The 18368-nt window shown below is 41.6% G+C and overlaps 1 protein-coding gene across 1 annotated transcript; it reads right to left on the bottom strand.

The window, feature by feature from the left end:
• Positions 1-11323: 11323 nt before the first annotated feature.
• On the bottom strand, positions 11324-12127 carry LOC110882667 (transcription initiation factor TFIID subunit 11-like). The gene is made up of 2 exons (XM_022130632.1): positions 11785-12127; positions 11324-11604 (listed from the first exon to the last, which is right to left on the bottom strand). The coding sequence occupies exons 1-2, from the start codon at positions 12125-12127 to the stop codon at positions 11324-11326; spliced, it is 624 nt and encodes a 207-aa protein (XP_021986324.1).
• Between the last annotated feature and the right edge of the window lie 6241 nt (positions 12128-18368).

The following is an 18368-nucleotide window of genomic DNA, read 5'->3' on the forward strand; positions in this document are numbered from 1 at the left end:
ACTTCCTAGGTAATAAGGTTTATGTTTATTGCCTACATTGCTAGAATTTGCATAGAACTTTGCTCGTAGTATGCTTACATTACCTTGCTCACAACTTGTCATTGCATGAGAATACTTATGTGCTTACACTCTTCTGTCATCGCACTATTCGCGAACCTTTCTCACTTATGTTGCCTTTGATGTGAAGATCAATGGCCGCACGAATTACCATGACTCAAGCCCAGCTAGAGGCTCTCGTTGCTGCGGCAGTTGCAGCCGCCCAAGCAGGTAGTATACCCTGCAGTATAGACACTAGGATCTTTAGATCCTACATTAATTCTCGTACTTAACTTTGCCCTATTCGTACACAATAGGTCAACCCGCTCAGCAACAGCCTGGGTGCACCTTCAAGAATTTCATGGATTGTCGTCCTAGCTCGTTCAGTGGCACGGAGGGAGCAGTTGGACTCCTCCACTGGTTTGAAAAGCTCGAGTCGGTTTTCGAAATGTGTGAATGCCCTGAGGCTCGCAGGGTGAAGTTCGCCACTGGCACACTTGAAGGGATTGCGCTCACTTGGTGGAACGCACAAGTGCAGATCTTAGGGTTGGCAGCTGCTAACGCCACACCCTGGAATGATTTCAAAGAACTGATCAAGAGGGAATACTGCACTAGAGAAGACATTCACAAGTTGGAGGACGAGTTGTATAACTTGAAAATGGTTGGTTCGGAAATCGAAGCTTACACTAAGAGATCAAATGAGTTGGCTGTGTTATGTCCAACTATGGTGGACCCTCCATACAAGCGTATTGAGTTGTATCTCAAAGGTTTGGCACCAGAAATACAGAGCCACGTTACCTCGGCTAACCTCAACAACATCCAGGAAATCCAGCGTCTCGCTCATCGCATCACCGATCAGGCAGTGGAACAGAATAAACTGCCTAAGCGTGTCAGTGCTACTGCTACCACTACTGCTTCTACTACACTTGCTACTCCCAGTGAAAGTAAGAGAAAATGGGATGGGGATTCTAGCAAGGGGTCAGCTTCAGTACAGTCACAAACTCAGCAACGAAAGACAGACAGTTACCAGAGTCCCAGTCAGCACTCCTCAGGCAGCCACAGACAGGGAGGGTATCAAGGAAACCTTCCAAAGTGTAACACCTGCAACAAACATCACAGTGGCCAGTGTAATAAGGTTCGTTGTCAAAGATGCCTCAAGATGGGTCATGAGGCCAAAGATTGTAGAAGCGCTCGACCTGCGAACCAGAACCAGCAGCAGCTACCAGCACAGCAGAATCAGCAACAGGGCAACAAGGGGTGCTATAATTGTGGTGCTGAAGGTCACATCAAGAGACACTGCCCTCGGCTAAACAGGAACCAGAACAACAACAACAATCAGGGCAACGGGAACAATAACAACAATAACGGGGGAAACAACAACAACAATGGCAACGAAGCTCGGGGTCGTGCTTTTGTGCTAGGTAGGGGTGACGCAGTGAATGATCCCAATGTGGTTATGGGTAAGTTTCTTCTCGACGATATTTATGTTACTGTCTTATTTGATTCGGGTGCTGATACAAGCTATATGTCATTGAAAATGAGTAAACTATTAAAACGTACACCAACACCCCTAGACACCAAACACGTCGTAGAACTAGCAAATGGTAAAAGTGTAGAAGCCGCACAGGTAGTCAAGGGTTGTAGTATTGTTCTAGCGGGTCAGACTTTCTCGATTGATCTCATACCCATAGTTTTGGGTAGTTTCGACGTCGTCATCGGTATGGATTGGCTATTCCAACATCACGCGGAGATCTTATGCAAAGAAAAAGTTATTCGTATTCCTCGCTCCAGTCAAGAACCTCTCGAAGTACAAGGTGACAAGAGTGGTGCTGTGGTTGGCATCATCTCTTTCTTAAAGGCGCAGAAATGTTTACGAAAGGGACATACTGCCATTCTGGCACTTGTCACTGACGCATCAGCAAAGGAAAAGAAGCTGGAGGATATACCAGTTGTGCGTGATTTTCCTCAAGTGTTTCCTGAAGATTTACCTGGTTTACCTCCTCATCGTCAAGTCGAGTTTCAGATTGAGTTAGCTCCTGGAGCAGCACCAATAGCCCGCGCACCGTACCGTTTAGCTCCAACCGAACTGGAAGAACTGTCGAAGCAGCTACAAGAGCTCTTGGAAAAGGGCTTTATTCGTCCAAGCTCTTCGCCTTGGGGAGCTCCAGTGTTATTTGTGAAGAAGAAAGACGGTACGTTCAGGATGTGCATCGACTACCGCGAACTCAATAAGGTGACGGTGAAGAACCGTTATCCTCTTCCGCGCATAGATGACCTATTCGACCAGTTGCAAGGGTCGTGTTACTATTCCAAGATTGATTTAAGGTCAGGGTATCATCAGCTGAGAGTCCGGGATGAGGACGTCTCCAAAACCGCTTTCAGAACTCGCTACGGTCATTACGAGTTTCTTGTCATGCCATTCGGGCTTACGAACGCGCCTGCAGTCTTCATGGATCTTATGAACAGGGTGTGCAAACCCTATCTCGACAAGTTCGTCATTGTTTTCATCGACGACATTCTGATCTACTCCAAAAGTCAGGAGGAGCACGAGCAGCACTTACGTCTTATCTTGGAACTCCTTCGGAAGGAACAGCTGTACGCAAAGTTTTCAAAATGCGACTTCTGGCTTCGTGAAGTCCACTTCTTAGGCCATGTGGTGAACAAGGATGGGATTCATGTCGATCCATCCAAGGTTGATTCGATCAGAAACTGGCCAGCACCACGTACACCGACAGAAATACGCCAATTCTTGGGTTTGGCGGGTTACTACCGGCGATTTATTAAAGACTTCTCGAAGATCGCGCAACCACTTACTATGCTAACACAGAAAGGTGTCGTTTACAGATGGGGTAATACGCAAGAGACCGCTTTTCAGTACTTAAAGGATAGGCTTTGCAGCGCACCTATTCTCTCATTGCCAGAGGGCACAGATGACTTCGTGGTATACTGTGATGCATCCATCCAGGGTCTTGGATGTGTGTTGATGCAACGTGATAAAGTGATAGCCTACGCTTCTCGGCAACTCAAGGTTCATGAACGAAACTACACGACACACGATTTAGAGCTGGGAGCTGTTGTTTTCGCGCTTAAGTTATGGCGACACTACCTGTACGGTACCAAGTGCACGATTTACACCGATCACAGGAGTCTCGAGCATATTCTTAAGCAAAAGGATTTGAATATGCGTCAACAGAGATGGGTTGAACTTCTAAACGACTATGAATGCGCCATCAAGTATCATCCAGGCAAGGCCAATGTTGTGGCTGATGCCCTCAGTCGGAAAGACACTCTACCTAAGCGCGTGCGAGCGCTACAGCTTACGATTCAGTCCAGTCTTCCTGCACAGATACGAGCTGCTTAGTTGGAAGCACTGAAACCCGAAAACGTCAAAGCTGAAGCCTTACGCGGCTCAAGGCAACGCATGGAGCAAAAGGAAGACGGCGCCTACTATGTAACGGGGCGTATCTGGGTCCCACTTTATGGCGGTTTACGCGAACTTGTAATGGATGAAGCTCACAAGTCTCGCTATTCGGTACATCCAGGGTCGGATAAAATGTACCACGACATCAGTACTACTTATTGGTGGCCTAGTATGAAGGCCCACATCGCCACCTATGTTGGCAAATGCTTAACCTGTGCGAGAGTCAAGGTTGAATATCAGAAACCATCTGGTCTACTTCAGCAGCCTAAGATACCGCAATGGAAATGGGAAGAAATTTCCATGGATTTTGTTACAGGCCTACCTAGATCTCAGCGTGGGAACGATACAATATGGGTCATAGTTGATCGACTCACCAAGTCTGCACACTTCCTGCCGATCAAGGAAACGGACAAGTTCTCCACTCTCGCAGACGTTTATCTTAAAGAAGTTGTTTCGAGGCACGGAGTGCCCACCTCTATTATTTCGGATCGCGATGCACGATTCACGTCAGAGCTATGGCAAGCAATGCATAAATCTTTCGGCTCACGATTAGACATGAGCACAGCATATCATCCTCAGACGGATGGGCAGTCTGAACGAACGATCCAAACTCTTGAAGACATGCTTCGGGCATGCGTTATAGACTTCGGCAACGGCTGGGAAAAACACCTCCCTTCGGTGGAGTTCTCGTACAATAACAGTTACCATACCAGCATTCAAGCCGCTCCATTCGAGGCATTGTACGGACGTAAATGCCGGTCACCTCTCTGTTGGGCAGAGGTGGGGGATAGTCAAATTACGGGTCCAGAGATTGTAGTGGACGCCACAGAAAAGATTGCGCAGATACGACAACGCATGGCGGCAGCACGCGACCGTCAGAAAGCCTACGCAGACAAGCGTAGAAAACCTTTGGAATTTGAGGTCGGAGACCGGGTTTTATTGAAAGTTTCACCCTGGAAGGGTGTGGTTCGATTTGGTAAACGGGGCAAACTGAATCCGCGGTACGTCGGACCATTCGAAATCTTAGAAAAGATTGGCAAAGTAGCCTACAGATTAAACCTACCAGCTGAACTCGGTGCAGTTCACAATGTATTTCACGTGTCGAATCTGAAGAAATGCCTATCAGATGAGACCCTTATAGTTCCTTTTAAGGAACTCACTATCGACGAGCGGTTGCAGTTCGTCGAGGAACCAGTTGAAATCACGGACCGGGATGTTAAGGTCCTCAAACACAAGAGAATCCCTCTTGTTCGAGTTCGTTGGAACTCCCAGCGTGGCCCAGAGTATACCTGGGAACGCGAAGACCAGATGAAAGAAAAGTACCCCCAGCTATTCGAAACCAATGCATCCACTTCTGAGGCTGAAGCTACTACTACTGAATTTCGGGACGAAATTCCAAATCAACGGGGAGATGATGTGACACCCCAGGAAAACCAGTGAACGATGTAACTTACCTAGCTTCCTCAGTGAGTGCGTACCAAATTTCGGGACGAAATTTCTTTTAAGTTGGGGATAATGTGACAACTCGAGTTTCTGACTTTCACTTTCGCATTAAATGCGCGTTGACTTTGACTGTTTAGTTGTTTGGATTGTGGACTTGAAATTGTACGCGTTGTGTTTTAATGAAACGTATTGTCATTTTGCCTATATGTGATTACTTGCTGTGGTAGAAAATAATATTAGAATTATTATTATTAAAACACTTAGTCTAGATCACGAAACATGACATACAGTTCGAAGGATCTCGAAACATATCCTTCGATTCGAAGGATCAACTTTCGGTTCGAAGGATCTCGAAACATATCCTTCGACCAAGGACTCTATCCTTCGACATCTTTCGGCCCAGTCTTTCTAATGGGCTTGGCCCATTCCTGTGATACGTTTATATACGTGAATGCATGTAAGTCGTCATTTAGTTTCGAAAACCCTAGTTCCCTTGTGTGTGTGTGACGGCATAGCAGACTCATTCTCTGTTCGAAGGATTTCATTCCGTCATCCAGATTTTCGGTTAGTGTTTAATTGTATTGTTTTGATTGATTAAATGATTTCATGTTCAATGTTACGAATTGGTTTGTTAATCGGCTAGTTAATCAGGTCAGGGTGATCGACCGGATAGGAATTGATGTTGGTTAAATGGGTGATTGATAATACGATTTGATGATAACATGTTGACTTAGCTTTGTTGATCGGCCGGATATGCCTGATAACCGGCCGGACTTGCTTGTTAATCGATAGAATGTTGTTAGAACCGGACATTATTTGCACGATGATCGGATAATATACGAATTGAATTGTCATGGTTGTTAAGATGTTTATGTTAATCAGGTTTATAATCGGCCGAATATTGTAATCGGACATGTTTATGTAATCGGCACCTATGTGTAAATCGGATAGTTTGAATGATCTTGTTATTCAGATTAGGGTTCTTGATAAACATGGGAATCATGCTTGTTTGATCTTGTTGATGTTAGCTGATTTGTGAAATTTGTGTTAATTGATAATCACGGTTAAACTTGGAAACTTTGAGTAAACGTAACTGATTTTGACCGAAAGATACTAGTTGTTCGAAACATAGTTGTGACCGAAGGATAGCTTTGACCGAACCATAGTAGTGTTGACCGAAGGATAGCTTTGACCGAACCATAGTAGTGTTGACCGAAGGATAGCATTGACCGAAAGATGACACTGGTTCGAAACATAACATTCGGTCCGAAGGATAACTGTGATAACTGTGTGTCGAAAGATCACTAATGTACCGAAAGATAAGGGTGGATCGAAAGATATAGGGTTATGAACATACTTTGAATGATGGGATATATGCTTGATTTATTTGGCATGCTATGCTTGGTGATGAATGTTAACATTTGTATTCGTGTACACTAGCTGATGATTTAATGTGAAATAATACGTGTTGTGCCGATATGCAAACTGACTGTTATGTGAACATTAAATTGCATGCGTATCATTGTGAACATGAACTGATCTGTTATACGTGCATACACTAGGACTTGATTAATTACTTGTGAGTGCATAACTTAGCATACCGAGCAAACCAAGGTGAGTTCACACTCCTACTAAGGCATGGGATTCCCGGGTCGTGGGAATGGGTTAAAGGTTTCAATTGACTTATAACATACAAACGCTTTTCCTAGACTATCACCTATCATGGTCCTCGGATGTCAGGACGGTTCCGTAGGTTGGGATAACACCTACGTGGTTCCGTAGGTTGGATAACACCTACGTGGTTCCGTAGGTTGGATAACACCTACGTGGTCATATGCCATTACTGCCTCGGATGTCAGGCACGCACGTAAAACCTACGTGTACGCATTACTTACTTCTTCCGTAGGTTGGGATAACACCTACGTGGTCATATACTAATTACTATCCTCGATACAAAGGATACGTACGTGAAACCCACGTACACCCTATACACGCTACTGTTCTCGGACGAAGAACAGGGATGATACGAATAGTCTAGTGGTCACATAACATGGGAAGCCCCCACTTGTATAACTTACTATTGGCCCTGTAGAGCCACCCGTTACTTACTATTACGCATTTACTTACTGTGAACTCGCTCAACTAGTTTGTTGATCATTCTGTTACATGCCTTGCAGATCGTTATGTACTTGGAGCTTGCACTGGAGAAGCGGGTCGTTGTGGGCAAGGATCGTGGTCTCTACGTTGAACTATTATGACATTTAAAACTATTAACTATTGTTGGTTTATTTACTATGCTTCCGCTACACTTTAAAACTATGGTTATGCTTTGAACACCTATCGTATTGAATGGATGGTTTACATTTATTTTACTTAATATTATTTACATGTTCAATATGATTGGTGGCTTGATCCTGGTCAGTCACGCTCCCAAGCGGTGATACTCCGCGTGTGGATTTTGGGGGTGTGACAAGAAACCCTCAGGATTATTGCAACAATTAGAAATGCCAATATGGAAGTGGGAATTGATAGCAATGGATTTTGTTACCAAATTACCCAAGACACGAAAAGGTAATGATACAATCTGGGTGATTGTGGACCGATTAACCAAATCTGCTCATTTCTTACCGATGAAGGAAACTTTCAGTATGGAACAATTAGCCAAGTTGTATATAAATGAAATAGTTTCATTACATGGAATTCCTTTATCTATTGTGTCTGATAGAGATAGCCGTTTTACTTGGACTAGTTTCCAAAAAGCAATGGGAACCAAGTTAAATCTAAGAACCACTTATCATCCTCAAACGGGTGGACAAAGCAAAAGGACAATTCAGACAGTGGAAGACATGCTTAGAGCTTGTGTAATTGATTTCGGAGGAAATTGGGACGATCATTTACCATCAATAGAATTTTCCTATAATAACAGCTATCATACCAATATCATTGTTGCACCATTCGAAGCACTTTATGGACGAAAGTGCCGGACTCCAGTCTGTTGGGCAGAAATTGGAGAAAAGCAACTGTCCGGACTCGAGATAGTACAAGAAACAATAGACAAGATTATTCAAGTCAAGGAAAGACTAAAAGCAACACGCGATCGACAAAAGAGTTATCCTGATAACAGACGAAAACCGTTGGAATTTCATGTAGGAGATAAGGTATTATTAATGTTTCGCCCTGGAAAGGAATAGTTAGATTCATCGAAAGGGGAAAGCTAAGCCCCATGTATGTTGGACCTTTTGAGATTAATAGAAGAATAGGACCAGTAGCTAACCAGCTACAACTGCCAGAGGAAATGGTAGAAATACATGATGTATTTCACGTATGTAATCTCAAGAAATGCTTAGCAGATGAATCATTAGTGGTACCTCTTAAGGATATAGAGGTAAATGAGAAACTTAAGTTTGTAGAGAGACCCCTACAGATTGAATACCGAAAGATCAAGAATCTCAAACACAAGAGATTAGTTCTAGTCAAAGTGAAATGGGATTCCAAGAGAGGACCGGAATACACTTGGGAGCTTGAATCCGAGATGTAGAGGAAATATCCACACCTGTTCTAGTAGACCTCGAGGACGAGTTCTAAAACAAGTTGGGGAGGATATAACAACTCTCCTAAAATCCCTAAAACATCCCTATACGTCCTAAAATACACCCTGTATATGAAAACCGGTCCCGAAATACCTTTAATTTAACAAAATTGAAATAAAAATAAGAAATAGGGGCGCTCATGGGGCGTGACCCCTTGGTTAACTCAGTCGCGGGTCGCGACCCCTTGGCCACCAGACGTAACCCTAGGACGCCACGTGTCTACATCGTGTTGAGCCTATACCCTTGAGTCGACAACCCTAGAGCCTACCCTACTGCTCTCGTGGGGAGCAAAGACATTGTCTTCATCTCTCGCGGGGCACGTGGAAGTGTTGACCAGGCACTATAAATAGAAGCCATCGAATTCATTTGCCAAATCGTTCACAATCACAATTCTCTCTCAAAATTCTGAATAATAATTATAATTCACGGGCATAATACCCACTAAAATAGCGAAGCTCTGCCTCGATGTAAGTATCATAACCCCCGGTTACGCATTAGATACGCTGCCCGATTGATCTAGTGCTCCGTAACGTATGTCGAGGCTCTACCTGACTCAGCCATTGGAGTTCTGTCTCGGGGAGGGTATAACTAATGTAAATTGGGTTATTATACTAACACGTGTGCATTGTTTAATTTAATAGATTATAACCAAGAAGTCACAAGAAATACCTAAATTAGCAATGTGAGTAATCCTCTGTTTGTGTAAACCTTTTTGTGAGTGATTCTTCTTTTCACAAATTTTTTTGCAAAACCTCAATTGTTTTAAATTATAAATAATAGTGATTGAGTATTTGTAAATCTACAATTATCATCGGTATGTTGGGGTTTTGTATACAAAATTTGTTACTACACTACGAGTAGTAACATTACCACCAGTCAGGATTGACAGTACCCTGGGTGGTAATTAAAGTAGTTGTAAATAAATGTAATTGCTGGATTGCCCTCTGTTAGGATCTGAGTTTGATAAGATTGTATTTGTTTAACTAAAATGAAGATGAATAAAAAATAGCAGCGGAAATAGATGAATAAACTTTCAACGCAATCAAAGAGAGAATTGTTTTTAGCAAAACATGTTTAACATGAAATCGAATGATTATATTTATTACAATCTTCAATTACGAAGCATGCATGCATATAATCTCCCCCTCAGCCTGAGCTCACAGTGAATGTTCGTACAAAATGACTTGTGATGAAGAGAGCTGATAGAACAGTACAGGGTAACATTACAATGAATGTTCGTACAGTGAATGTTCGTACAAACCACTGTGGCATCTTTGCTGACGTCACCATGAAAGTGACATCAAACCTCCTAACAACCACTGACATATTACAACTACTGCTATACAAACTACTGATTACAATGAATAAACAAAATACTAAGTAAACTACTACTTCTCATTCCATTGTTATAGCTCCAGCAGTACTTTGTGTCTTCAGCAGTGCTTAACCCATATCAGTAGATTGAGCATCAGTGTTTAGTCTTCAACAGTCTTTAAGAATCAGCAGTTGTTGAAGATCAGCAGTTGTTGTAGAAGGGCAGTTTTTAGAGGACATCAATTGTTAGTCCACTTTCAAGGGGAAAGAACTGTTGCAAACAACTGCTTATTGTGAATCCACTAATCTGATCCAGTTTTGGCTTTATCAACTGTTCCTTTGGTAGGGTTCAATCCCAACAATCTCCCCCTGGAACAGATGATGCCAAAACTCTTCATTATTCTGGATCTTTATTGCCTCATCAATAATTCCCTGACTTGTCCTTAGAATTGTAATTCAAAGTCCATGGAGTCTGTATCAACCTCATCCCTGCACAGTGGAAGCTCAAGGAGATCCTGTAGATCTTCAACACCCAGACCAAGTGCTTCTTCCCTTGATATATGCTTCACTTCACCATTGGATTTCAGCAGAGTCAATACGTGGGTCTTTTGATCAGACTTCCACTTTAGTTTCTTTGAATCCAATAGGTTTCTTGGGAGAGTTTTTATTGCTGATGAGTTTGGAGATTGAGGCCTGGTGATGACAACTTTGGTAGGGTCTTGGGATTGTGTTGAGTCTTGGTTCTCTGCCATAAGTGTCTGAAGAACCATCTTCATGATATATTCTTCTGAAGCCTGGTCTTTTTTTGTTCCTGCATCCATCTGCTTTTGTTTCCTTCTTTGATAATAGATGGCAGCAGTTGGAACAGTGGGTCTCCTGATTGGTAACTTTTGTTTTCTGACTGGAACCACTGCTTCTGGATAATTAGGCTTTTTAGGAGCAATGGGATCTCTTTTCCTCAACTCTTCCAACTTTTTGTAAGTGGCTAACACTTTATCCTCTGACCACCTTGTGACCTAGTTCCTTGACCCATAATCAGCAGCTATCAGTTCTTCTTTCATTCTTTTTAGCTTCAAGGTTCTTTCAGGTACATTTTTCTTGTATTTGCCCCAGATTGGAGGAGTTTGTTTTACCTTTTCTTTAAGCATCTTTTGAGTTCTGGCTATCTCTTCTTATAGTTTACTGATAGTCCATTCTTTGTATTGATGCTTTTCTGCCATGTACTTCTTGTATACCATGATATATTCAAGGTAGTCTTGCCTCATACTTTCATCATCTTTTTCAGACAATTTTTGGCAAAGATCTTTGGAAAACTGTTCTAAAGTTCTGACCTTGGTGAGCAGCTGTTGCAGATTTCTCTGAATCTCTTTGTCAGACTTTCCCTCTGTATCTCTTTTAGATATATCCTCTGCTTGTTGAGCTTTCATCTTGAGATATTCTTCTATGTTTCTTGGGAAAGGATAACCTTGAATGGAAGGAAGTTTCCTTTTTGCAGGGTGATCTTCAGAGTAAAATGATTTTATCTCCTCCCTGACTGCTGGAAGATCCAATGGGTATTGTACTCCACAGGAACAATAGTAGTATTTGAATTTAGAACTTGTGCTGAAGATAATGGAACAGGGTTTGGAATGGTGACAAGGGACAGTGGTTGTGTAGATGTTGGAGTTGGGGAAGTGTCATCTTCCAGTATAATGTTTGTTACCCTTCTCCTTTTGTGCTTTGGAGAAGTTGGTGGAGTATTTGTGGGTTTAGTGGTGGTGATTGAGGTGGTAGGTGTCTGACTAACAGCTGTTGAAACAGCTGGTGTTTCAACCATTGTTGTCATTACAACAGTTGATGTGTCAACTGTTATCTTCTGCCTTTTGGCAGGTGGTTGTTGTGGTGGTGATATTGTTTTTGGTATGGAAGTGGATTGAGTGTGGGTTGATGTAGTAGTGATGGCAGTTGTTGGGATAACATCTGTTGAAACAACTGAAGCACCAACAACTGCTGATACAACAGGTGTCTTAACATCTGTTGGTTTGGAGGTTTGACGAGAGTAACTTTTGGGGGTTTGAGGAGTATGTTTTGTGGTTTTTGAAGGTGTGGTTTTGGGTTGGCTTACTTTTCTAGTAGGCTTTCTTCTTTTTGGTTTAGAAATTTCCTGCTCTTCCTTGGGTTCAGAAGTACCCTGCTCTTCCTTTTCCATCAAAACTTTCTTCTCTTGCTCAAACCTTTTAGACCCTTTTATTTCCATTGACTCTTTCATGTTTGCTTTTAATGCAGCAAATGCATTTTGAGTCTCATCAACCTTTTTGGAACCATCTGGCCTTGGGATTTCCATAACCAGTTTAGACAATGGATCTGGTTTAATGTATAGACCATCTTCATATCCCTTCTTCTTTTTATTTTTCTCCCCCTTTTTGGCATCATCAGGATTGTCAACAAAGATGATTGAAGGAGGAGTAGTGCCAGTGGTTTGTAGCAAATGGGCCTTAATTGCCTTGATATCTGCTTGTATATCCTTGTACCTAGCTTCCATGACATTTCTGGTCATATGAATCTGAACTTCATGTTGCTGATCAACATATTGTCTCTGTTTGTGAAGCATAGGTTGAAACATTTACCAAAGCTCAGTGGGAGTAGGAGCAGATGATGAAGCAGATGTTGCAGCGGTGGGTGTAGCCTTTTGAACTTGTAACAACTGTTGCAGCATGGATTTGACTTCTGCAACAGATGTGTCAAGTTTATCAACCCTGTTGGTGCATCCGTCTGTCGCCTGCGTCTTGTATCGAGTCTTGCGCCAAATAGGATAGAAGAGGGCACATAATCCTAGATCATGTATTAGGAAGTGTTTCCGCTCCAAATGACATCTTGTCATTTGGAGCGAAACCTTATCATTCTGATTTTGCCCGAAAGATTTAAAGACCTGATTTCGCTTGTAATGGTATTGTCATGATTTCGCTCCTGGTGACATAGCCTGTTGGGGCGAAATCAGAAAGCCTATATATAGTGGCATTTAGAAGCGAAATCAGATATATAGTTCTAGGTGTTTTCTTCTGGTGAGCTACGAAATGCTACCGAAGTGTTGTCAGAGCTTGTAATCGTTGCAGTGATCAATAAAACAACAGTTAATAGTGAATACGGCTGAGATTGCATCAAAACATTACTTTCCGCCTCTTGTTTTGGATAGGAATTCTTCTGATAGACTCATTCAGGGCAGAAAACGATCCTACAAGTGGTATCAGAGCTCGGGAGGAAGAGTTCTTGCTATTTCAGCCATAATTTCTGTTATTCTACACCTTCTTTTCAATTCGAACATCAATTCACGGTCAGAATCTGCTTAAATTTGCACAGTATGCTCGGAATTACACTGTGATAAAGCCTTGAAAGTTTCACAAGTTAAATCAATCTAAAACTTAGAATTTTGAACTTTTCGCTTGAAACAGGTTTCGGTAATAGTGACGTCATTGTGATTTCGTTCGAAATCATACTAGATTTCGCTTGAAAGTGCTACCTGATTTCGCTCAAAAAGAGGATTTCGCTCCAAAATTAAGTTGATTTCGCTTCTGAGAACATCTAGTGTTAATTTCGCTCGAGATTTGTGTTTAATTTCGCTCCAAGCTGACATTACATTTGATTTCGCTCCAAGGTTAAAAAGAGGATTTCGCTCGAGATTTAAAGTGAGATTTCGCTAGTAACTCAATTGTGATTTCGCTCCAGAACCTGATTTCACTCGAAGATAAAAATTTGTGAACTTTTGAACTTTGAAACATGGACAACGAGTTTTATAACGCTTTTGCTAGCCCTATTACAATCACGCAGAATGCTTTGCTTGAAAATGAAACCGGTACATCTCAAAAACTGCCCAAGCTCATGGATATTGATGATTACAATGCATGGTCCGAACGGTTTGGAAATTGGGTTGAAGCTTATCACTTGGATGTGTGGGAACACACTGAAGAACCATATGTTAGACCCACAACGAATGGTATTCAGCAAACAATCAGGGACATGAGTACTGAAGAGAAAAAGAAATATAGAGATGAGAAATTGATGGTGAGTCTGCTTCAGCAAGCAATCAAAGAGGACATTTTAATCCTGCTTTAACATGATGGAACTGCTTATTCAATCTGGACTGAATTGGAAGCAAAATTTGTAGGAAGTGATGATATGCTTAAAAACAAGATGTCTCTTATGAAGAAAGAATTTGATCTGTTTCGGGGATTAAAATCTGAAAACACCAAGCAAATTATTGAAAGTTATTGTAACTTGGTGAGAAATATGTCTAAACTTGGTATTAAAAAGGATACTGATGAATTGATTGAAAAACTTGTAGATGCACTACCACATGAAACTTGGGGAACTTTCCTGATGATGCTGAAGAGCAACCGAAAAGAATATAAAAAGCTAACACTAGGAGAGTTCATCAAACACCTGGAAGCTCAAGAGATGGAGCAGCGAAAGATTGCCAGGATGAAGAACTACGATGGAGAACAAGACATCAGTCTGTATTTCAAGAGTGGTGTTAGTGAAAAGACAAATCTTTCTCCAAAAGTTGAAACAACTTTCAATGTAAAAGATTCTTCTGAAAAACCATCTCAGGGATCAAGCAACACAACTGGATTCTCTTAATTTCCCACATATGATCCACAGTTCACTACAACAAAGAGTGGCAAGATTCTTCAATGCAACATTGCCTTAAAGCTGGAAAATGATCAGAACTATACTGAGGAAGTTGCTAAAAGCCACATGTCTTTGTTGGTGACCGTGCTTGAATCCTACGGAGGCTTAGTTGCAAGAAGGATCGGTAATCCAATGCTCACGAAAGAGGATTGCGATCAAATTGATGCCGAAGAAATGGAATTGATGGATATTAAATGGTGCATGGCTAGTGTGTTGCGTCGAGCTGAAAAGTTTAAACAAATTACAGGCAGAGATGATTTTCGCAAAGCTCATGTGTCAACTTTAGGTTTTGATAAGTCTAAAGTTACATGTTTTCGTTGCAGGGAAAAGGGGCATTTCAAGAGGGAGTGCACAAATCATGAAGCTAGTGGAGCTCAAAACCCTTTTGGAAACAACGACTACCATAAAAAGGCGATTTATCATCAAGTCACACCACAGCCGTATCAACAACAACCGACACAACATCAAGCTCAAACTGCTCATGGAAGAATGGAGATTAAAGATTCAAAAAGAGCTTGTTTGGGAAAGGATGGAGGTTTTAGTTGGGATAATTACATACCAATAAATAGCAAAGTGTGTTTACCAGAACAAGATGATGAAAAGTTGGCTGATGGTTTTAGTTGGGATAATTTATGCCCAGACCAAGAGTTTATGGCCAAAGAAATGTCCAAAGACACGTCAAATGTTAAAGCTTTTATTGCTAATGCTTATGATCTAAAATGGGCAGAAAAAGTCAGAAAGGTCAGGGAAGCTGAAGAAGAAAAGTGGAGAAAGATTGAAGAAGAAGAAGAAGAAGAAAGGCTAAAAGCTGAAGCAGAAGCCGAGAGAAAGAGAAGAAATGAATTTTTCCAATCAAACAGGACAGTTAAAGAAGTTCCAGAGTTTGAAATCAAAGTTGATACTAAAGCAGTCAAAGTTCCTGAAAAGTGTCTGAATTGTGATTCTTTGATCAAGCAAAACAATGAACTGTTGCACAATATTAACAGATTAAAAGAATCATATGATACAATGAACAGAGAGATCAACAAGTACACTGAGTCAAACTGTGAACAAGCTGTAGCGATGAATACACTCAAAGGAGCTTACATAAGACAACTTGATAATGTCAACTTTCACACAAAGAAATGTGCTGATCTAGAGTTGAAGCTGGCAACACAAAGAATAGAAACTGAGATAATTAAATATTTATAGATAGTTACTCATGTTCTACCTTTGTTGTTGACAGGATTTATCCGATTGTGGAGGAATTAAAGACATTTGAAGAAGTAAATACTTCAGAAGAAAAGAAATCTGTGACAGAAGACAAAGATGAAGTGAAAATTTCTGGTAAGAAACCAAGTGTGGTCAACAATAGATGTCCACCCCCGGTTGAAAATGGATATTCGCCTCGAAATCCAAATTCCGAAAGAGTCAAAAAGGCAATTAACTTACAATGGGAGTCTAGGCCATCAGATAACTTGCCGGAAAATATTGATGTCACGTACACGTCGTCCGACACTGATCATGAGTCCAAATTGATAAAAAGTGTGGTCGATCAGGAGTTAGATAAAGATGACAGTGAGGAGTCAAAATGGAGTCCAAATCCGAGTCAAAGTCTGAGTCCGATGCGTCAAAGCCAACAATCAAAAAGGACAAACGGGTTTATGATACAAAATTTTTGCTATCAAAATCTAATTTGGATGATGAACCGGTCAAAGTAGCATATACTTTGAAAGATTCTGACAAATTATATTCTGATGAGATATTTCCAATAAGAAGTGTTAAACTTGAAATGATTAACAAGGTTTTCAAAATCACAGAAATTAATATTTCTGAAATAAAAGATTTAAATCTTTCTGGAAAACCTAAACAATACACTTCAAGAGACCAACAAAGAATTAACAAGAAAATGGGTTACAATTGTGGTTATAGTTTCCAAAAGAAACCAAACCATAATCGTAATTTCAAAAAGAAAGGTTTGGATTTAATCAACCGAAAAATTATAAAAATGAAAAAGTTTATAAACCAAAAACTGTGTTTGTTTCAGGAAAAACGACAGAGGCTGAGAAAGAACAAGTATTCAGAAAGCAGATGAATCAGGAATTCCTTGCAAAGAAGCAAGAAGAAGTGAAGAAGAATGTTGTTCAGAAAAAGACAGAAACGAGAACCTGTTTTCAATGCAAATCTGCTGGTCATATTGCTAGAAACTGTCCTAAAACATTCAAACCAAAACAGGAAGTCTTTGGTAAACTGAAAGAGCAAATTGTTGAGATAACTGAACTTTCAACTCAAAAATTTACAGGCTTTGAAAATTCAACCTTTGAGGTGGGAGAATGTTCAAAGAATGTTTTAAAAGGAAAAGAAAATTTGAAGAATCAAAAATGGGTTGTGAAAGGTTCTGTCACACCCCCAAAATCCCACCTGCGGAGTACTACCGCTTGGAGGCGTGACTGACCAGGATCCAGCCACCAATCATACTGAATGAGCATATAAATAGTTATAAAAGTTTAACCAATACGATTGGTGTTTCAAACAAACAAAGTTCAAGTCGCATGCGGAAGCATAAGTCTTAAAGTTAAAACATAAGTTCAAATGGTTTCAAGTTTAACATAGTACGCAGCAATCCGTGTCCCACAACGACTCTCCTCCATGCAAGCTCCAGCTGAGTACCTATGGTCCTGCAAGGCATGTAGTAACGAGTCAACAACTAGTTGAGTGAGTTCACAGTTGGGTGTTCGTTTTAGTTGTTTCGAAAACAGTTTCCTTTACTGGCATCCTGCCGTGGGGGTTACCCCATAGTTTAAAAGCGTGACGTGTTCATTCCCAGTTACTCTGGCATTCCAGCCGTGGGGGCTACCCCATGTTAGTTATCAGGCATTTCGGCCGTGGGGGCTACCCCATGCGTACACTAGACTCGTTACCATATCGACCGCTGACTGTAGTCATGTTTATGTGCCCTGAAAACCGTCAATGTCTATCATCATTGACGTGCCCCAGATCCATTAGTTCACGCCCGCCCTCTGCGGCACGGTGTGAGGTTTGTCAGACCTAAATAGCGCTATCTAACTAATGACCCGCTCGCCATTGGCCCGGCGATTAAGTCGATATAAAAAGGAGGGACTTCGTGATAGAGTTTTAGTCTAGTACGAGTTATCCGTCCGTCCGGACGAGGAATCACATTCCTGAACCACTGCTGTCCTACCCAAGGAGGACGAGGAACCCACGTTCCTTAACCCCATTCCCAACCCAGGGAATCCCATGCTTTGTAGAGGGTGTGAACTCACCTTGGTTTGCTCGGTAGTAACACAGAAGGGTCAATCAAGTCGCAAGTAGTCAATTACGTCCTAACATAGATACCACTTATAATCAGGTTCAAACCAAGCAGTGCACGTACAAGTAGCAGTCACGGCATACAAGTTCTATCATGGCAGTTTAACAACAGTGCACAGTATTTTCAATTAACAGTAGCACATTTGGCCCATAAGTTCAGTCCAACTACTTAAGCCCAAAACACGTATTAAACAGTTAACACAGAAGCCCATAAGCCCGGCCCATTTACGTAGGCCCATAATTAAGCAAGCCCATAGGTGTGGTTTCGAGTCGCAATCGGACTCGCAAGCATGGTTGCGGGTCATGCTGTTTGTGTTGATCATGGATGGTTGCGAGTCGCAACCTATGTCGCAACCATGGTTTCGGCTGATCATGCTAAGGTCTCGAGTCGCAACGGGACTCGTAACCTGTGTCGCAACCTGTGGTCTCGGCTTGTCATGTTATGGTTGCGAGTCGCAACCAGGTGTTCACGACTCGCAACTGGTGTCGCAACATGGAGGTTTCGAGTCGCAACCGGGGGTCTCGACTCCCCAACAGTTGCTGATTCTGCACAGATTGTACTATCCAATAGAATTCATGCAGAATTATGT

The sequence above is a fragment of the Helianthus annuus genome, chromosome 15, assembly GCF_002127325.2.
Source record: "Helianthus annuus cultivar XRQ/B chromosome 15, HanXRQr2.0-SUNRISE, whole genome shotgun sequence".
NCBI lineage: Eukaryota > Viridiplantae > Streptophyta > Magnoliopsida > Asterales > Asteraceae > Helianthus > Helianthus annuus.